At 35.3% G+C, this 23,067-nt stretch overlaps 1 protein-coding gene across 2 annotated transcripts in view; it reads right to left on the reverse strand.

The window, feature by feature from the left end:
• Positions 1–22,442, reverse strand: part of ABCB5 (ATP binding cassette subfamily B member 5) — a 123,780-nt gene extending 101,338 nt beyond the window's left edge. Inside the window, exons 1-9 of one of the 2 annotated variants that reach the window (XM_032287027.1) lie at positions 22,390–22,442; positions 18,169–18,223; positions 16,441–16,591; positions 13,514–13,568; positions 4,693–4,884; positions 4,438–4,609; positions 1,937–2,061; positions 1,679–1,856; positions 216–329 (exon numbers count right to left, since the gene is read on the reverse strand). In XM_032287027.1, coding sequence (XP_032142918.1) covers positions 216–329; positions 1,679–1,856; positions 1,937–2,061; positions 4,438–4,609; positions 4,693–4,884; positions 13,514–13,568; positions 16,441–16,591; positions 18,169–18,223; positions 22,390–22,442 — 1,095 coding nt within the window. Of the gene's footprint in view, positions 1–215; positions 490–1,678; positions 1,857–1,936; positions 2,062–4,437; positions 4,610–4,692; positions 4,885–13,513; positions 13,569–16,440; positions 16,592–18,168; positions 18,224–22,389 lie in introns of those variants that run through there. The other variant, XM_032287028.1, reaches the window with a different exon arrangement.
• Positions 22,443–23,067: the final 625 nt, after the last annotated feature.

The following is a 23,067-nucleotide window of genomic DNA, read 5'->3' on the forward strand; positions in this document are numbered from 1 at the left end:
TTTCCTTTCTGCTTTAGAAGTGCATTGAGTTAGACATGAAGGTTTCAGTAAAACACAATCTCCTTGTATAAAAGAGTTAAAAGCAATCTCTCTTTCCCATAAACAATTGAGCAACATTAATTTTTCCATTCTATTGTTTTAGTGAAGCAAGTGTGCGTGTTTTTTGTCTCCTTGCAGTAATGATAGTTATTCTTCAAAGCAATAAGAGGTCTTACCTTATCAATAACCTGGAAAATGTTAAAGGCAGCTCCTCGGGCTATCGTGAAGGTTTCAAAATGAGGGGCTGCTGCTCCAATGCAATAACTACTATGGATTACACTAAAGAAAACCTGCAGGAACAAACAAAATGATATTTAGCTTTCTGCAGTTATATAAGAAAGACAATAGAATGTAATATATAATTATTGGTTTGGGCTCACAGAGATATATTAGAAAAATTAGGTAAGAAAGAATGAAAGATATGACCAAATAGAAAGGAAACACAAATTAATCCAAGTATCCTTGGCCTTTTCCTAATATGGAAACAACTTTTGAATATCTCGTAGTCTTCTAGTTATCACCTGCTGGGATGTGTGACCAGGAAAATCTGCTGACTGAAGTGTGCTGGCCATGTATAAACCCAATGGTGAGTTACACTCCCCTCCTTGCTAGGCGACCCCTTGAACTTTAAAAAGAAAAATGCAATAGATTTCATTGGCTCAGAGTCATTGTACTGTTTTCACTCAAACTGTTTTGGAATTTTTGTACTGGGGACAGTTATCCATTTTAAGATAGACTCATCTCTGCAAAAAGTCACACAAGAAAAGAATCCCTCAAGCTAGAAGCTCTTATTCCTATCTTTTAGATGAGGATGCTCAGGCTTAGTAAGCCATTTACCTAGCCACACATAAATTGAGGAGCACGAATGAGTAAAAAAAAATCCTTCATGCTCATATTTCACTTTATATGAGATAAATGAATGGCTAAAATATTAATTATGAATGCCTCAAATTCAAAAGATGAATTTAATGGAAAGAAGAGAAATTTATAGAATGGAAAGGCCAAATCAGGATCAAAGTATATACAGCACATCATTTTGATTCATCAAGACAAATGTTTCTTAATCATGTACTGATCTGTTTATTGTTGTAACTTGAAAGGATAACTGAATAAATTATTATTTAACATATAACCCCTAGAAATTTAAAAGTCTTCAAACTGTGATGTTGGACAGAGCTATATGTAGTCTGCTTTTAACATTACTACATACTGAAAGAACAGAGGAAGAGGAGGTGAGTGCAAACTCTACGGACTATTTATGGAGAGAAGACATTTAGCAAGGTGAATGTAGAATGCCATCTGATCTCGGCCAATATGAAAGGAAAAATCTCACTAAAGAATGGCCTTTTTCACTGTTAGATTAAGAAAACTGAATGTATCTCCCAAAAGGGAATTCTATTATGATTCTTCTAAAAGCAGAATGCAGATACTTGACACAATGAGGACACTAAAACATGCTGGATGAATAAATCCTGTCAATTCATAACTATAAAAGTACATACAAATAATATGAGGTAAACAAATATTTGTTTATTAAAAACGTTCATCTTTGAATATTCATCTTCAAAGAGGAATTTTGGCTAAACTAGATAAGGAAAGATTTTCCAGGCCAGATACCTTGTTCTCAAACAAGACTTACAGCAAGAACAGTCCCGATAGTATATCCAGGTTCTCCATTAAGAATCAAGGAGGTTCCATACCAAAAAGCAAGTCCATAGGTTCCGTTCATAAAGAAGTACACAGCACCAAGAGACAGTTTTAAAGCTATAGCCTTTTTTATGCCAAAATCCTTTGCAACTTTGAGATTCTGTGTATACCTTACAAAAACAGAACACAACTTAGTAGCCACTGGGGAAAATAAAACCAAGCAGATTTTGTTATATTCAAAGGGACAGACCTTTGAAGTTCTTTCTTCTGGCCCCCGAAGGCTACGACTGTTCGGATTGATGACAAAACTTCTTCCGCCACAGCCCCAGCTTTGGAATAGGCATTTAATTCCTTACTGGTGAATGAGATGACCAACTGTAGTAAACCAACACCACAGTTAAAGAATGACTGTGCATAGTAATAATGTTCCGAGCTTTGAAGTCAGGCAGAATTTGAATTCTAAGTAGCCTAATGATGTGTTTTAAAACTCTATCTCTGTATTTTTAAAAACTCTTTTTGGAAAAGGATGTCTACATTGGCACATTTGAGAAAGACTTGATTTGGAGAAGGATATTAAGGACACCATTTTTGTGTGTGTACACTCTGGAAATTAGTGGGCCTGATTTGACTTAATTTGATTTGTTGCTATGTACAAAGCAAAGCTTCCAGAGGGTGTGGGTCTCAGGACTGTGTCAGAAAGAGGAACGCAATCCTGATGATGTGTGGGATGTAACAATAAAATCATTACTGCATGTTGCAGTCTCTAAAGTAAATGCTTTGTCTTCAAATACTAAGAAGTAAGATTTCAGAGAGAAAGGGGAAAATATCACTGTTGGTGACTAGACAGGTTTACCTGATTTCACATGGCCTTTCTCTGTTATAGGTCCCATTACTAATCCTTTTACAGTTTTGTAATTAGCACAACTGTTCCACCAAAGGAAACATCGAGAACACTGCCTTCAGAGCTGTGAATTTATAACTATTGCCTATTTGCATAGCAAGTCTATCCACCTTAAAAATATATTCCGCATAATAGGAGCTGATTTTACATAAGGCATGCTTGAATAACTGTTAAAGTCAGAGGATAGAAGAAGCTGAGTAATACTCATTATTTTCTGAGTTCACTTACTAAAGATAATTATTCCTGTAGTATATCACTAGAGGGGAAACACCACCTGGCACAAATCCTTGTACTTAGCAAGTGTTTAATAGGTAATTGCCAGGTTGAATTGAAGGAAGGTAGAAACGGTCCATTCTGGTATTGCATCATTTGGATAACTCTGACCTTCACCTACTGCTTCTTGATCAATTAATACAGTAATAGAATTTAGACTACCCACTGCTATTCCTTTAAACTTCCTTGTTTACCTCTCTTCTGTGGGCAGTTAAGGTTCTGATCTTAGTAACTTACTGCAGCCAATCTTTCTATTGAGATTTCCTTCCTCATTTCAAATAAGCTGAGGATGAAGGTTTTGATAAAGGCTACAAAGTCAACACTTGGAGTCACACTAAGTAAAGGTGTGCTGTCCAAATATCCAAGCCTGTTGTTAAGGGATTAGCCCACTATCGAATATTTTATTGCTGAAAATTCTTGTTTGGTTGAATTTGTGTATGGTTAGCAAATAAACTCTGGGAATGTTATGAACTGGGTTTCCATGAAGAACAATTAGTATTGCAAAGTTTAAAGCACTGTGCCTCTGATTTATGTATGAGTATATACACTGATAGAATTGCCAAAGATATGATTTGGAGAGTAATATTAGAGATATATTTGTTGTTTTTAGATTTCATAAGATACTGGTTTCAAAACCAGGCTGTAAATAAGATTACAATTTTGTGGTCTACACCAAAACAGGCTAAAAATGTAATTTAGAATGCAAGTACATAATTTGTTTAAAAAACTGAAACATATTCATGTGGTACATAAAAATAGATATTAGCAGAATTTTGAAATGTAATTGAAAGCCTTATCAAAATATTAACTTGGCTAGTGAGGTGGCTTACTAGCCTGCAATCCCAGCACTTTGGGAGGCCAAGGTGGGTAGTTCGCTTGAGCCCAGGAATTTAAGATTAGCCTGGGCAACATGGCAAAAACCTGTCTCTACAAAAAGTACAAAAGTTAGGTGGGCATGGTCACATGCACCTGTAGTCCCAGCTACTTGGGGGCTGAGGTGGGAGGATGACTTGAGCCTGGGAAGTAGAGGCTGCAGTGAACTTTGTTTGCACCACTGTACTCCAGCTTGGGTGACAAAGTGAGACTTTGCCTCAAAAAGCATTTACATATAGATGTGTATATACATAAACTTTAAGAGGGTGCTATAAAAAAGTGTTTTAAGCGTTTACTGTTTTAGGATATTCTTATTCCATTCTACACAGTGAAATGAATCGTAACACATTTATCTGGGAATTTAGAACCAACAAGGCTGTCCCAATAGCAATAACTAAACATCACGTGTATAATGGCATCGTATTTTATCCATGCTACCACTTGAAGTTATGTTAGACTGCTAAATGAAGAGAAATGTTTTCAATGTTGTAAGATATTAAGAACAAATTTTATTTTAGCCAAATAACTTGAAGATAGAAAGGCGACTAATTATGAACAAAATCAAAAATATTTGTGGTGTATAATATCCCTTTGTAGTTTGGGACGTGACAAATGAATAGAAAAGGCACTTTTTGACAAATTGAGTGAGTCATTTAGTCCACACTGCTGCTTTCATTCACTATTGTATCAGCTAGCTCGCTTACCTTAGAACATGCTGCTGCTGAAGCCATTATAAGAGGAGACATGGATAGAGTCACTAGGGTGAGTTTCCAACCTTTCATCAAACCAATTGCCAGGCCAATCAAAAAAGTAGACATGTTTTGAAAAAACAGAGCAATCTTGTCTCCAATACCATCACTGATTTTGTCGATGTCACTGAAACAAGCAAATAAATGCAGTTGTTATTTACATGTCACATATGAAAACAAAGCTAACATACTACAATGTCATCTTCTTACTCAGTCATACGAGTGTTAAGTTCACCGATGTCACAGCTATCAAACCAGCCGATGTCCTGTGCCAAAACTGAGTGAAAAAACTGTTTTTGAATCCTCTTGGTCTGTCGTGCTGCAGTTACAATCCAAAAGGAAATCTGTATGTAGCCAAAAATCAAGGCAGCAACACCTATTCCAACATAATACAGGGTCAACCTGAAGAAAGAGTGTTAGAATGTGAGACAGCAGCACATTTTCCTCTTGTTACACGCAAAAAGTCAATCACAGTATTTGATTGAGGAAATTTATCCTAGAACCAATAAAGAGAACTAAAATTAACATGCGATGAGGTGAAGTACATTGAATGTAATGATCTAGGTTTCCCTGGTAAGACATAGAGTATATCTTTTACATTATTGGCAGAAATTAGCTTTTTTTTTTTTTTTTTGAGACGGAGTTTCACTCTTGTTACCCAGGCTGGAGTGCAATGGCGCGATCTTGGCTCACCGCAACCTCCGCCTCCTGGGTTCAGGCAATTCTCCTGCCTCAGTCTCCTGAGTAGCTGGGACTACAGGCACGTGCCACCATGCCCAGCTAATTTTTTGTAGTTTTAGTAGAGACGGGATTTCACCATGTTGACCAGGATGGTCTTGATCTCTTGACCTCGTGATCCACCCGCCTCGGCCTCCCAAAGTGCTGGGATTACAGGCGTCAGCCACCGCGCCCGGCCAGAAATTAGCATTTTTAAACACTTGCTACTTGTATTTCCTTTCAGTATTTTTAATACTTTCATATGAAAAATTTCCATTGAGATAATTAGGCAACTGTAGGCAGAACTGGAGGGTAAAAAAAAAAAAATGATAGCAGTCAAAAGCATTTGATAAAAAGCTTAAAAACTATCCATAGTCAGCCCAAAATTCAACTTAAGGAATTCACCCTAAGGTGATATATACAAAGATTCATCTATATAAATGGTTTTAGTAGCATTTGTAACAATATGGAAAAGCTGAAAACCATCCAAATATGGAACAGTAGGAGACCAGACAAGAAATGTAATTATTTAATAAATGTATACTGAGTGCCCACTATATGTGAGGTTCTTGAGACACAGCCATGAGCAAGATAATAAGTCCTCCAATTCTGGGAGGAGGTAGACAATACACAAAGAAAAAAAAATAGGTTTTTCTATGAAGTAAGTAAACAGGGTGATAGGCCACAGAATAGCTGGTGGGCAAATGTGGGTCGGGAGAGCTAGTGCAGATAAATAGAGTGGTTAAGAAAAGTTTCTGTGAGGAAGTGATATTATAGCTGGGATCCAAAACATGAAATTAAGCCAGCCATAAAAAGAGCAGGAAGTGCATTCCAGGGAGTGGAAAAACATCTCTCCCAGGAGAGACTGAGTCAAAAAAAAGTTGTTTAGCATGTTGCAGAAACAAAAGAAGTCCACAGTGGTAAGAAACGATGAGGCTGGAGAATCTGGCATATTCTAGGGTTTTTATGGTGCATATTTCACCTTTTATTCCAAGAGAAGCAGAAGATCATTGGAAGATCTAAGCATGGCATGGCATTATCAACTTTTTAAAAGACCACTCCAGCTTCTCTGTGGAGGATGGATGAAAGCAGAAATAATGGAAGCAGGAAGTTCTGTTAAGAAGCTACTGCCATGGCCAAGGTGAGAAGAATTGGGGCCTGGATGAGGATCATGGCAATCTACATAAAAAGAAACAGACAGATTTTATGTGTATTTTAGAAACAAAAATTGCCAGACTAATGGACACCCTGAATAAGAACAACCAACTTTCTCTGCCAGACACATGACTGGGAAGACTGTCAAAGCAAAAATCTCCTTTCCTGCCTCCAAATGCTACCTATCCAGAAAAAGAAAAATTATTTTCATTCAGTCCTCTAGATTATGAGAATTTGATCTGCCTGAAGAGCACCAGATTGTATGCCTCACCTTGAATGAAGTACCTTTCATGATCCTTGAAGAGAAGAGAGAACTTGAAAAGTTGTCACAGGTAGGCCGGCCCTTTGCCTATGAGGATTCTGTCTCTCCCATGGGGATCTTATCAGTCACAGTCTCCTTCAAGCATACAATTGACCCAGGATGTTCAATTGCCAACTGTTTGCTCTAGCATGGATATTTAGATTTCTTAGTGCTTTATACTTTTTTTGCTTTTTAAAAAAAGGATGGGATCTTGCTGTATTGCCCAGGCTGTCCTCAAATTCTGAGGCTTAAGGGATTCTCCTGCCTCAGCCTCCTGAGTAGCTGGCACTGATGGTCCGTAACACTGGGACTACAGGTACACACTGGTGTCTCATAGTGTGTGTGTGTGTGTGTGTGTGTGTGTGTGTAATAATAAAGTAATCTTTGTCTTCCTGAAAAAAAGTTGCCAATGTATTAGATATGAGGAATGTAGGAAAGGGAGAAATCAAGAATAACTTCTTAGGTTTTGAGTTGAGCAGCTGGTGATGAGGATATCACTCTGCTTGCGAGGGACTGGGACAAAGACAAGATTTGCAGGACATAGAGAGAGCTTGGATTTAGATTTGCAAATACTGAAATGCCTGTTAAACCTCAAAGTGGAGATCAAGTAAGAAGCTGAAAATGAGAAATGGAAGCACAAGAGAGGGGGTCTAGGCCAGGGATGTGGATTTGAAAGCAGTAACTGTTAGGCGGGTGATAATTAAAACAAAGGGACTGGCTGAGAACACTCAGGTAGAGGAAGAATTAAGTGAATCTGCCAAGAGGCTAGTGAGGTAGTTGCTAGAAGGCTGTGATGTGTCCTATGTAGAAAACAGGTGTGTCAGATAAGCTTCATTCGGGCATGAGATATAGTGCTGTTGACGATGAATTCAATGTTAAAGAATCACTGGCACATATTAAATAAGATGACTTTAAACAAAAACACACATAAAGTGAGGTTGCATATTATTTGGTTGATGAAAAGTTTGTTACCAGAGGCTCACAGGATCCTAACACTGTATTTCTCCTAAGGGTAATGGATGGTTTAGAATTTGATAATTCAATTTTCACAGAAACTTTAGCAGAACATAACAACTATCACAAATAATTTACTGTGTTTTCTTGTAAGAGGTACTATTCAAGGATAGGATGGAACACTACAGCCTTAATACAAATCACCTAGCTGAATTTTTTTAATGTTGTGGGGAAAATGTTTGCAACAATCAAGTAAATGAATGTAAGATGAATACACTGAAAACCACAAGACATTATTAGGAGAAGCTAAAGAAGATCTAAATAAATGAAGAGACACTCCTTGTTGATGGACTGGGAGACTCAGTGTTGTTAAGATGACAGTTTTCCCCAAATTTATCGATAGATTCAATGCAATCCCTGTCAAAATTCTCACGTGTGCTCTCCTAAATAGACAAGGTGATCATAAAAAAATATATATATAGAAATGTAGAGAACTCAGAATAATCAAAGTAATTTTTAAAAAGAAGAACAAATTTGGAGAACTTACATTTCCTGAGTTTATTTATTAAAACTATAAAACTACAGTAATCTAAACAGTATAGTACTGGCATAAAGACAGATATATCAATAACTGCAACAGAGCTGAGAGAACAGAAACTGACCCTTACATTTATTGGCAGTTGATTTTTAGCAAAGGTGCCAAGGCAATGCACTTGAGAAATGCATTTATGTTTTCAACAAATGATTCTGGGACAATTGGATAGCCACATGCAAAAAAGATAAATTTAAACCATTACCTCACATCATTCACTGAGATTAACTCAAAATGGATCACAGACCTAAGGGTTTAAGAGTTAAAACAGCCGGGCGCAGTGGCTCAAGCCTGTAATCCCAGCACTTTGGGAGGCCGAGGCAGGTGGATCACGAGGTCAAGAGATCGAGACCATCCTGGTCAACATGGTGAAACCCTACCTCTACTAAAAATACAAAGCATTAGCTGGGCATGGTGGTGCGTGCCTGTAATCCCAGCTACTCAGGAGGTTGAGGCAGGAGAATTGCCTGAACCCAGGAGGCAGAGGTTGTGGTGAGCCGAGATCGTGCCATTGCACTCCAGCCTGGGTAACAAGAGTGAAACTCCATCTCAAAAAAAAAAAAAAAAAAAAAAAAAAGTTAAAACATTGTGATTTCAAGAAGAAAATGTAAAGGAAAATCTTCATCACCCTGGGTTAGGCAAAAAATTCCCACACCCAAAAGTGTAATCCATAAAATAAAAACTTAATGAATTGAACTTTACCAAAGTTAAAAATTTTGTCCTTCAAAAGAAACCTCTAAGAAAGTGAAAACTCCAACAGATGGAGAGGAACTATTTACCAATTGTATATCTGACAAAGAACTTGTAATCAGAATTTATAAAGAATTATTTCCACTTAATAATAAGAGGACAAATGGCACAATTTAAAAATAGGTAAAATATTTGAATGGACATTTCATCAAAGAAAATGTATTGATAGATTAAAAAGTACATTAAATGCTCATCATTAGTCACTAGGGAAATGCAAATTAAAGTCATAATACCCCTTCATACCTACTACAAAGGCTGTAATTAAAAAGGCAGACAGTAACAGGTGTTGATAAGGATGTGGAGAAACTGGAACCCTCAGACCCTGCTGGTGAGACAGTAAAATGGTGTAGCCACTTTGAAAAAATAGTTTGGCAGTGTTTCAAAGTGACAAACCTAAATTTACCATATGACCCAGCAATTCCACTCTTAGGTCTACTCTAGAGTAATAAAAACATATGTCCACACAAAGAAGTGTAGATCAGTGTTCACAGAAGCATTATTTGTAAATAGCCAAAAAGTAGAAATAATCCAAATATCCATCAGCTGTTGAAGAGATAAACATAATGTGATACAGCTTTGCAATGGATTACTAGTAAGCAATAACATGCAATAAACTACTCCTACCTGTTATAACATGGATGAACCTCAAAAACGGTATGCCAACAAAAGAAGCCAGGTGCAAGAACCTTACATATTATATATTTCCATGTATATGCAATGTCAATAATATGCAAATCTTTCAAGATAAAAGCAGATAAGGAGTTGCCTCAAGCTGGGCATGGGAATAGGGATTGGTTGCAAATGAGAATCTTTGTAGAAAGATGTTCTAAAAACATTGTGATGATGGTTGTACAACCCTATACATTTACAAAAATCATTAAGCTGCACAATTAAAACTGATAAATTATATGCTAAGTAAATTATACATCAACAAAGGTATTAAAATCATATAAACAGTACAATTGTACTAAAATTAAATATGTACCACTATGTAAAAATACTATAGTAATATGAACAGAAATTAATATTTATAGGTATTAGTGGTGGGATTATGTATGTGATTTAATTGTCATCTTTGACCATTTGTATCTTTTCACATTTTCTACAATGAAAATATGATTTAATCAGAAAAAATAATTTAAAATAATTTTATAGAAGCACTGACTTACTTTTAAAAAAAATTCCTTATAAACAAACAAACAAAACAACACATTCAATTTTTCCACATGGAAGAACTCTACTTATTAACTCCTCATTCATCTAGTAATCAGACTTCCAAACTACCTGGGATCCAGAAGAAGAATTTTAGTAGTCTCAGAGCCAAGGCAATTAATTTTACGCCATGAAATGAAGCCACCGTTGAGGGCTTAGCTTTCTGATTCCAAAAGTCACCCAAATTAGGATTGATTTAATGGCTTCATTTATTGAGCATTTACTATATATCTGCTAATCTAACACAAACTTGGCTGTCTAGTTTGTCCCTTCTGTTTCAAGTAGGTTATGCTAGATAGTTAGAAGTGGCAAAAGAAAAGGATCAAGTTGCTTAATTATAGAATTAAGATTACTTAATTCTATAATTCATATAGAATTAAGTAATCAACTTTTGACAGCAAAAGAGAAGGAAACATATTGAATAGCAGTAATCATGGCACTATTTAGTCATTCTAATCTGGAGTTAGCAAGAAAAGATTCAACTATTTTTAGAATAATTTTCTGATAACTAAGACAGAGACATAGACTTAACATTGAAATTATAAAGCTGAGTCATTTTCTTTGGAAAATAACAGGTAGAATAGAATTCAGTTTCTGATTATTACAAATGGAAGAAGTATTATTACATTACAGTCAGAAGAATTATGCAAATCAATGCTTCCCAAAAATATTTTCATTAAAATATTAGTTCCACAGATGCTAATAAGTTTTAATGGAAAGAAATTAGGTTCCATAATCAAATATTAATAGGGTTGGAAAACTTGGATTAAACCTCGCTAACTAAGTGGAGCCTTTACTAGCCGTATTGTCATGTGTGTATCCCATAGAAGGCTGTCATAGATAATGTTTTAAACCAATTTGACTGAAGGATCTTCTTTAACATGTATCACAAATATTTTCAAAGTATTAATGTACTTCAGAATATATTAATTATAATAAATATTAATGTATTGAATGTTATAGGTGTTCTTTTCTTTTCTCTTTTCTTCTTTTCTTTTTTTTTTTCTTTTCTTGTTTTTAATGGAGTCTCTCTCTTTCACCCAGGCTGGAGTGCAATGGTGTGATCTTGGCTCACTGCAATCTCTGACTCCCAGGTTCAAGTGATTCTCCTGCCTCAGCTTCCTGAGTAGCTGGGACTACAGGTGCCCACCACCACACCCAGCTAATTTTTGTATTCTTACTAAAGATGGGGTTTCACCATGTTGGCCAGGCTGGTCTTGAATTCCTGACCTCAAGTGATCTGCTGGACTCCACCTTCTAAAATGTTGGGATTACATGCGTGAGCCACCGCGGCTGGTCTTGGTAATAAATCTCTTATTATTTAAACAAATCTTTAAAAAATAAAAATAAAAACAGGCCAGGTGCAGTGGCTCATGCACTTTGGGAGGCCGAGGTGGGTGGATTGCCTGAGCTCAGGAGTTCAGGACCAGTCTGGGCAACATGGCAAAACCCTGTCTCTACTGAAATACAAAAAATTAGCTGGGCATGGCAGTGTGCCTCTGTAATCCCAGTTACTCAGGAGGCTGAGGCAGGAGAATTGCTAGAACCCAGGAGGTGGAGGTTGCAGTGAGCCAAGATCATGCCACTGCACTCCAGCTTGGGCGACAGACCAAGACTCCATCTCCAAAAAATAAAATAAAATAATAATAGTATAACAAGTACTATAAATGGTAAGTATGTTTCCTTATCAATTTTGTAGCCCTTAAATAACTGTACACAGACATATCTTTTCATCTTATTTTCCCTTTCATTGAGTACTTTTGAATGGATCTCCATTTGAAAATTTTTTAAACTTTTTGTAAAAGAAAAGTATACTTCGTGATTGCATATCAGAGCCCTGCTTTAATACTTTAAGACCAAAAATTCAGTAGAAAACATTACTCTAGATCCTAATCAAGAATTTTCAAAAGACCCAATATAAAGAAATTTTGTGTAAATTAGCTAAGAAAAGAACTTTACTCAAAGAAAGCTGAGGCTGCAGCAATATGGAATTCAAGTGGACGTCATTCACATTGTAGCCCATAACAGCACTATCCAATAGAACTGTCCATGATGAAACAAATGTTCAATATCTATGCTGTATTGTATGGCAGCCAGCCAGATATGACTGTTAACACTTGACATGTGACTGAAAATGAGAAACTGAATTTTAAATTTTATTTAATTTTAATTAATTCAAATTTATAGTCAGAGCAATCAAGCAACATAAAGAAATAAAAGGTAGATTAGGAATTAAAACTAAAGAAGAACAGGATACTAAAGGCTGGGAAGGGTAGAGAGAAGGAAGAGATAAGGAGATATTTATTCATGTTAAAATTAGGGCTAGACAGGAGAAATAAGTTCTAGTGTCCTATAGTACTATAGTTAACTATGACTCTAGTTACCAATAATATTGATTTCAAATACCTAGAAGAAAGATACTGAATGTTCCCAACACAAAGAAATGATAAATGTTTGAGATAATGAATATGCTAATTAATCTGATCTGATCACTGTATGACATATGTATTACAGCACCACTATGTTCCTCATAAATATGTGCAATTATTATGTGTCCACTATGATTTTTTTAATTAAAAAAAAAAAAGAATTAAGGCCCAGAAGATGTCACTGCAATGTGATGGGTGTCCCTTGAAAACATGGTGTCCACTTTGTGGGGAGAAGAATAGGAATCATTTAGGTTTAGAGTAAAGACGAAGAGAGTTTTAGTGAAACAGTATGGAAATCCAGGTAGTGTCTACCTAATAAATTCAGAACATGTTGAGTAAATAAACCACACTGTTTAAAATTACAAAAACAGAACATCCTTATAAATTATTTGTTATTCAGACTTTCTAATTTTTTGTTTGGATACAGCTTTACCATAGTAGTCTGAATGATTAATCTCCAAATTTAGTGTAAAACCTTACTATTTTTATTTTTAAAAGTATTTTATTATTTTTACTATTTATTTGTTGCATACATTTTGTGATTTTTAATGTTTATAGAAGTAGAATTTTCAATGAGGTTCATAAGGAATATAATTTTTTAAAGGGAAATTCAAGTCCTTTGTCTCCTAGGATAGTGCTAGGAGGCAAAATTGCTATAAAAATGCAAATCTTTACAATCTTTTAATTGAAGGCAACTTCATCAAATACAACTCAAAGCATATGACCTATATACCATTCAAGTAGAAGAAAAAATATGTACTCACTGTATTTTATATACCTAATGAAAGAAGAGGAAATGTTTGCTTTAATCATTTTTATGTAATATTAACAGTCATACAAAATTTCAGTTGCTTTTTTCTTAAAAGCTTTAAATAAAGCATCATGCAGCAAATATAATATTAACATTTCATTTGGACTTACACAGTTATGTCTTCATTCAGCTTCTCTTGAGACTGAGTACAGTTCTGATAATTTGCTATAAAAAAAAGGTTTTTTAAATTACAGAGGAAATTAATTTATAATTGTTCATACTGATGCATAGATAGCTCTCCAAACCAAATATAGTGCACTGTTAAGATAACAGATTTACTGACTACACACAGGCTTGTTATCATCTCATTTTCTATTCTTTAACTAGAACTGGAAATAATTATCTCTGATCTCAAGAAGTACTCATGCAACTTGGAAATATACAAGGAAGCATTAACTATGTAGCTCATAAATGGAAAGAATTCTTTGGGACATCTCTGATCAGGCAACAGTCAGGAAAGTAATAGTAATAGAATTCCTCGCTCCTGCCTGAAATTATGGACTTTGAATTAAGTTTGAAACACTACAGGGAATGATTTCAAAAGTCCCAAGAAAAGCAAGAACGTGTGAAAGTTCTAAAAGAATTAGTCACAGGAAAAATGGAAAGCTCACTGAAACCTGTTGAGTATAACCAGGATAGCAACATAGTAAAACAGTGTTTAAAGTAATCTTTGGATTATAAGTTTTCTATGTAAATTTTTTATATATCTTCTAGTAGAAAAAAATACTGTACAATGATTAGTATACTAAAGTCCTGATTTCACCAACAACACAAAACCATGGTTGATATCCATGATTATAATTTTCTTCTTTAAACCTCCATTTGAAATGAACTACAGACATCATGACTCTTCATCTGCTATATAACCGTAACATCATCATATATTGCAATGTTTATGATATTTATTTATATGCAAATGATCATTTCTCACATATTCTATTTGTGGAATTGTGGTAGAAAAAAATACCAAAATTCATATGGCAGAAATGGAGATTTTAATGAGATTTAGCTGAGCAAATAAAGGAAATAAACATTGTTCCTAAAAATATTGCCTCCTAGCAATATTGTGGGAGAGAAAGGACTTGAATTTCTCTTTAAAAAATATTCCTTATGAGCGTCATTGAAAATTCTACTTCTATAAACATTAAAAATCACAAAATGTATGCAACAAATAAATAGTAAAAAAATGCTTTTAAAAATAAAAATAGTAAGGTTTTACTCACACTAAATTTGGAGATTAATTATTCAGACTACTATGGTAAAGTTGTATCCAAACAAAAGATTATAAAGTCTGAATAACAAATAATTTATAAGGATGTTTTGTTTTTGTAATTTTAGGTATTAAACAGTATGGTTTATTTATTCAACATGTTCTGAGTTTGTTAAGGAAGAGACTACCTTACTGAGTGTATTCACTGGATTTCCATATTGTTTCACTAAAACTCTCTTAGTCTTTACTCTAAACCTAAATGATTCCTATTCTTCTCCCCACAAAGTGGACACCATGTTTTCAAGGGACACCCATCACATTGCAGTGACATCTTCTGGGCCTTAATTCTTTTTTTTTTTTTTTAATTAAAAAAATCATAGTGGACACATAATAATTGTACATATTTATGAGGAACATAGTGGTGCTGTAATACATATGTCATACAGTGATCAGATCAGATTAATTAGCATATTCATTATCTCAAACATTTATCATTTCTTTGTATTGGGAACATTCAGTATCTTTCTTCTAGGTATTTGAAATCAATATTATTGGTAACTAGAGTCATAGTTAACTATAGTACTATAGGACACTAGAACTTATTTCTCCTGTCTAGCTCTAATTTTAACATGAATAAATATCTCCTTATCTCTTCCTTCTCTCTATCCTTCCCAGCCTCTAGTATCCTCTGTTCTTCTTTAGTTTTAATTCCTAATCTGCACTATCCAATAGGTTAGCTGTGGCCGTTTGTGGCTATATAATTTTGTTTATAGATTTAGGGGGTACAAGTGCAGTTGTGTTACCTGGATACGTTGCATAGTGGTGAAGTCTCGGCTTTTTGTGTAACCATCACCCAAATTGTGAACTTTGTAGCCATTAAGTAATTTTTTATCTCTTACACCCCCTCTTACCCTCTCACCCTTCTGAGTCTCCAGTATCTATTATTCCACTCTCTCTGCTCATGTGTACACATTATTTGGTTCCCACTTATAAGGGAAAACATGTGCTATTTGACTTTCTATTTCTGAGTTATTTCATTTAAAATAATGGCCTCTAGTTCCATCCATGTTGCTGCAAAAAAAAAAAAAACATGGTTTTATTCTTTTTCATGGCTGAGCAGTATTCCATGGTATGTATGTATGTATGTATGTAAACATTGTCTTTATTCATTCACTCATTGTGAACACTTAGATTGATTCTATATCTTTGCTATTGTGAATAGGGCTGCAATAAACATACAAGTGCAGACATCTTTCTGACACAATGATTTATTTTCCTTTGGGTACACTGCTAAATTGAATGGTAGTTCAATCTTTAGTTCTTTGAGAAATCTATATACTGTTTTATACTGTTTTCCATAAATGCCGTACTAATTTACAAATTTACATTACCCAATACTGTATAAGTGTTCCCCTCTCTCTGCATTCTCACCAGCATCTGTTATATTTGACTCTTTAATAGTAGATATTCTGATTGGTGTAAGACAGTGCTTCACTGTGGTTTTATTTGCATTTCTCTGATGATTACTGATGTTGAGCATTTTTTCATATGCTTTTTGGCCATTGGTATGGCTCCCTTTGAAAAGTTTATGTCCTTGGCCCACTTTTTAATGGGGTTATTAACGTTTATTTTATTGTTGTTGAGATGTTTGAATTCCTTGAAAATTCTAGATATTAGTTTTTTGTTGGTTGCATAATTTGCAAATATTTTCTCCCATTCTACAAGTTGTCTATTCACTCTGTTGATTATTTATTTCTCTGTTCAGAGGCTTTTTAATTTAATTAATTTTGTGTATTCAGTGATTCAGAAAAATAGTCCTGTACTCACTTGTGTTGGTTTGGACTAGACATCCACTAATAAGGTTATCACTCATTTCTCCTAAAACCAGTGACATTAAAGGAAGGCAGGCTCCATTCACCAGTGATGCCAGTATACCCAAGATCATGAGTGTGATGTCCAGTCTATCAGCAAAGCGGAACTGAGGAAAACAGAACATGGTGATACCATAGCCATAAAACAAACACACTGAACACTCAGGCAAAACAGCAGCCTACAGCCTTTGCCATCTAGTAAACATGACTTTACAGATTGATTAAGATGGTAAATGAATGTATAAAATCATAGATATGTATTTATATCTAAAGTAAAAACAAATACCAAAATTAAGAATTTGCCATCTCCTTTAAAGGCATTAAAAAAATAAAGCCGCTCAATCAGTACAAACTGTAGATACCTGACACAAGTCGGATCAGATGCAGGTATGAATCAAAAACTTTATTCCATTTGGTTGATTTGGCAATAAGTTAAGATATTTTGAACAGTGCAACAACAACATCTTAGTTTATGGAAAGTTGATCTGCACACTTTCAATTCCCTAGGCTCACTGGCATCATAGCAATGTCATAGCTAAGTACAGTCACCAGAACTAACTAGTAAAAATGTAATGAATTGTATTTTCGATTATTTAAAATTTCTTAGATTCTTTTTTCTACCCAGAACAAGATCTATCTTGTAAATAAGGATATTTAAGGGGGTCATTAATAATTTTAAGGGCTGTTTGGAATAAGAAAGAAATGCCTGAAAGCCATCTATTGAATGCTTTATATTCTATCCTGTAGTAGGTCCCCATAGCATCTGTCCAAAGGCAAATCATGAGCAAAATTGAAAACATGGATTATTTATCTTACTGAGAGAGGCCAACATAAAACTTAAATGGTATTAAAATGTAATTAGATTTGAATAACAGCAAGAGGAACTTACTGCATATTTTATGAATGGAGACCAAAAAATATTTTTTCCATTTATCAGTGCAATAGCTAATGAATATTTATTGTGTTATTCCACAGCACTGCATTCAGCATTAGGGACATTAAGATAGTATCTGCTCCTCCACCTTCCTCCAGAATAATGCTATCTTCTTGATAAAGTTTGTCCTGTTCCACTACTATTCAGTTTTTTTTAAAGTTGACTTTTGATAAAATAGGGACTGTTTCATATATATTTCTAGGGACATAACATTGATAGCCAGGCTAACACAGATTAGAGTTGGTGAAGGGCATATCTGTGAACAGATGCATGAAATGCTCCTTAAACATGATTTCAAAGAAGTGTATTGATATATAAGCTTTAAAAAATACTTAGTTATTTTTGATTTAAAGGATTTGTAATGCTTTAAAAATAATAACAACATATAACAATGCAGAATCATTGGAATATACTGAAATGTAAACATAGATAGTAAAAGACACTCATAATTTCCCACCACTCAGAAATATCTTTTGGTAACATTTATGTGTGATACACACACATACACACACACACACACACTTTGAAAACACTGAGTCATTATGTGGATGTTATGCTATTCTTCCCCATCCTTTATTGTGGAATTTTGAGGTTGTTTATATTTTTCCCTATCAGAAATGATACTTTAATGAATTATTTCAGTTCCCTCTTAAATAATGGATGCAATCTAATAAACACAGTCATTCTATGTACTACTGACAGGTCTCTAAAATTTTCTGATACGCATACTTTCTAACTGACTTCACTTACTATCTCAATAGATCCAACAGCTTCCTTTCCCAGTTTAGGCTGTTCTCGTACAGGTCTGGAAAATAGAAGTTCAAAATGGAACAGTTATAATGTGAATATAATTTGCAAAATTTTTCCATTTATATTTTGCTGAAATGTCAGGTATCACCTTGGTAGCAAATTTATACCAACACTGAACTTTTTAAAATGAACATAATGGTTGTCTGTAAACTTGTTGGGTTAGCAAGGGAAGATGTGTGTCTGGAGTAGAATTTTTAAAAATTTAGGTAAATAGACATAACATAGACTTTAACTTCTTGAATAATTTTAATTGTATAACTAAGGCCCTAAGTACATTCACGTTGTTGTGCCACCATTTATTTTGATTTACTCACAGAGCTCTTTTTACTTTGCAAAAGTAAACCTCTGTGTACATTAAACATTTTTCCATTGTCCCCTCCTCCCAGCCCCTGGCAATCACGGTTCTATTTTGTCTCTATGAATCTGACTGCTCTAGGTATATTAGATAAACAGAATCACACAGCATTTCTCCTCTTGTGTCTGGCTGTCTTCAAAGTTCATCCTTGAATTATTCACTTAGCATAATGTCTTTATGTTTCATCCACATTGTAGTATGTGTTGGAATTTTTCTACATTTTAAGGCTCAATAGTATTCCATTATATGTTTTTGCCACACTTTGTCAAACACTTCAACTGCTTCCACATTTTGGCTATTCCTAGTAATGCCATTAGGAATATGAGTGTACAAATAAATCTTCCACTCACTTCTTTTAATTCCTTTGAGTGTATACCCAGAAGTAGAATTGCTGGATTACATGTTAATCCTATTACTAAATTTTTGAGGAACATTTATACTGTCTTCCATAGCAGCTGCACCATTTTACATTCCTACTAGCACAAAGATTCCAATTTCTCTATATCCTCACCAACACTTGTTCTTTCTTTTTTCTTTTCTCTTTCTTAGTGTTAGCCATGGTAATAAGTATGAAGTGGTGGATTGTAATTTTTAACTTTTAGTAACAAAATTAGAGCTTTAAATGAAATGAGTTCTATTAGGTACACATTAAACAGGTGTACTCTGAATTTTGTCTCCCTTTTGAAAATTTCATGAATTAGCTTTTATGCTCACATTTCAAGGAGGTCCAAATGAAAGTTGTACATTGTATCCACTGATTTCACAGCAATCTGTCAGTTACACGCACACACACACGCACACACGCACACACACACAGATACACACACACACTCACACACACACACACACAATTCTGAAACATTAAGAAAAGACTAGAGGGAACAGTTTAAGTTTTCTGTAAAGACATCACAGGAAGACAAACATCGGGCTCCTCTCCAGCTTGATAACGCATTGTTCTGTCAGTTTTGATAAATGACAATTCACTTAATTTTATTCTACCAAAGATTAATAATTTACTTGTGTTCTGGTCAATTTGCTCTGGGGCGAGGCATGAGATGACAAAAAATGCTTTAGCATTGCAAAACCCTACAATATCTTTCCCCACCTCTAGATGTGGATTTTGAAGCTTAAGATCCAGTAAACTGTCTTCTCTTCATAAGCGTTGTTTCGGGGAAATCATTTCTAACTCAGATTGATCCTCATGGAAAGGTTTCGAGGGAGGGCTTGGGTCGTTTTCTGAAAGTCTCATTATCAGCGTTGCGATAAGAAAGCAATACGTGGGCAGGTGGGCGGGTTTGGGAGTCTCCTCCCTCTACACAGTTCTCGGGCCCAAGTGTTCTTTGGCAAAGGCTGAGGGCGGAGCCTGAGGCGCCCGGAGGAAACTGGTTCAATTGCGTGGGTCACAGCCCCACTAGCTCCTAGTCCTAGCGTGCCCCTGGCCGGTTTGCAAACTGGTGGGTAACTTAGAGATGCTGGTAGCCCAGTACTTGCAGTAGTGCAAATCAGCATGGCCCAAAGCAGCGAAGATTCTGCTCTCAGCTACAAACGAGTCACCTCCACCCTAATAGGAATCCTGCCTGTATTTCATGGCCAGGCCCCACACCTATATCCCACTAATCTCACTTATTAGTAACCATCCAACCCCTACCTTCAATTCTTGTTGCTATTTTCTTTCATATGGTTTTCTCCCATCCTCTCCAGTCTTCTTTAATCATCCGAATGAAATTAGGTGTGTAGTTCCTCAATTCTTTTTTTTTTTTTCTTTCCCCATTTATTTATTTTATTGCATTTTAGGTTTTGGGGTACATGTGAAGAACATGCAAAATTGTTGCATAGGTACACACATGGCAGTGTGATTTGCTGCCTTCCTCCCCATCACCTGCATCTGGCATTTCTCCCCTTGCTATCTCTCCCCAGCTTCCCACCCCCCACCGTCCCTCCCCTATTTCCCCCCAACTGACCCCAGTGTGTAGTGCTCCCCTCCCTGTGTCCATGTGTTCTCATTGTTCAACACCCGCCTATGAGTGAGAACATGCGGTGTTTGATCTTCTGCTCTTCTGTCAGTTTGCTGAGAATGATGGTTTCCAGGTTCATCCATGTCCCTACAAAGGACCCAAACTCATCGTTTTTGATGGCTGCATAATATTCCATGGTGTATATGTGCCACATTTTCCCTATCCAGTCTATCATCGATGGGCATTTGGGTTGGTTCCAGGTCTTTGCTATTGTAAACAGTGCTGCAATGAACATTCGTGTACACGTGTCCTTATAGTAGAACGATTTGTAATCCTTTGGATATATACCCAGTAATGGGATTGCTGGGTCAAATGGAATTTCTATTTCTATGTCCTTGAGGAATCGCCACACTGTCTTCCACAATGGTTGAACTAATTTACACTCCCACCAACAGTGCAAAAGTGTTCCTATTTCTCCACATCCTCTCCAGCATCTGCTGTCTCCAGATTTTTTAATGTTCGCCATTCTTACCGGTGTGAGATGGTATCTCAATGTAGTTTTGATTTGCATTTCTCTGATGACCAGTGATGATGAGCATTTTTTCATATGTTTGTTGGCCTCACGTATGTCTTCTTTTGTAAAGTGTCTGTTCATATCCTTTGCCCACTTTTGAATGGAAACTAGCAAAATCAACCACCTCCCCATTCTAATTTTCTGTGCGATAGCATATGGATGTTGCAGTTTGCTGTTGGTGTTGCTACTGACCAATTAGCTTTTGTGGTCCACCAATGAGGTCTGTAGTATATTATTATCATGACCACTTGAAAGATGAGGAAACAGTCACAGAATAAACCCAAATTTATGCTAGTGATTGAATTTAAGTCTGATACCAGAGCCCAAACTCTTAACTGACTACTTACAATGCCTCCTGTGAAATACATGCTGAAGACATGATTTATTCAGTCCACAGGTAATTCTTAAGAGCACAGATGCATTCTAAAATAAAACTGTCCCCAAATCGTCCCCTCACACCAGTATGCTAGGGCATCTTTACATAATGTTTTGAATTTATGAGGAAAAGGTGCTTAGAAAGGGAAACATACTCTGGGAAAGTAACAACAAAAAGATTAAAGGAGAAGTTTGGGATGCACTGCTTTTGATTTGCAAAATGTTCACAAATGGAATTTGCTTTAGCCTAAGGAAGCTTCTGATTCTGACTCATAAGAAAATGGTATCTCAGGAACGCCCTCTCTGGCTATTCTCTGAATTAATAAACTGCATGACCTAGAGAGGTCTTCTCCAGTTTTATAGACTATATGTCCAAATGTAACACAATTATTATGGTAAAAGTGGAAATAAAATAGATGTAAAACTATTTCCATTTAAAAACTCTCAGTTAATGAATTCCAGGTGTAGAAACTCATATAACATACATATTCACAGAGACATTTATTCAGTGAAAAAAAATCAGAATCCAACATTTTCTTTTATTAAATGTACCACATGGAATAAAGGGCCCACAGAGAATTGAAATTAAAATTTGCAGGCATCTTTCCTCTATATAATGGTGGACAAGAAATTAAAGACAAGAAATTCAGAAGAGGAGATATCTGAACCACTAAATAAATAAATCCTGGATAAATAAATCCTATTGCAGTAAATTCTATTGCATTTCCTAAAATCACTATTAAATTAGTTATAAGACGGCTTATGTTGAAGTTTAGCAAAATGCAAAATAGTATTGCTATTTCTGGGAAAAAATTATAAACATTTTTGCTATAGGTGTGGAAAGGATGAATAATTAGTTTAAAGTTGTAGAAGAATACTTATAGAATTTAGTGAACGCTTACCCATTTCTCTGATAATTTTCTTGCATATCTTCAGCTCTTTCAGAATTTTCCATCTTATTTACAATTTAATTCTTCTGAAACACAATTTTAAGAAATGTATCATGGCTTTGTGACTTTTATCACTTAGTTGATATACAGCATTCTTTACATTCCACATCCCTCACAGTTTGAAAAAGGAAGCATCTCAGAATTTCACCCTGCCCAGCCCCCCACTCCAACTGAAGTTTCTGGCTAGGCAGTTCATTCATGGATTCACATTTTGTAGCTGAATTGATAACTTCTTTGCTTCATTTTAGGCTTAGATTTGGAGCTAATGAAAGTGTTAAAATTGGAATAAAAGAAAGAAAGTCAGATTCCATGAAAAATACATTGTTTGCCAGGATATTAGATATTCCTACTTTGCCACTGATTGGATTGTAATTGGTGAAAACCTTAAATCTACCTCATGCTTTTTTTTCTCTTTAAAAAACTGATGCAGTAGTTTTTGTTAGCCAGCAGTTTGAGAGAATAGGGTTTTCTAGTTTACCAAACACAAACAAGTTGGAGCTTTCACAAACCGGATTAACAGTTACAAAAAATTAGCATATTTTGAAAAGCTACTCATCATTAAAATTGTATTAAGCAAAATGTACTCTTCCTTGGGATGATACTTGAGGATCTTACTTTGTCTTAAGATCA

The sequence above is a fragment of the Sapajus apella genome, unplaced genomic scaffold, assembly GCF_009761245.1.
Source record: "Sapajus apella isolate SASKATOON/1434 unplaced genomic scaffold, GSC_monkey_1.0 scaffold19, whole genome shotgun sequence".
Classification (NCBI taxonomy): domain Eukaryota; kingdom Metazoa; phylum Chordata; class Mammalia; order Primates; family Cebidae; genus Sapajus; species Sapajus apella.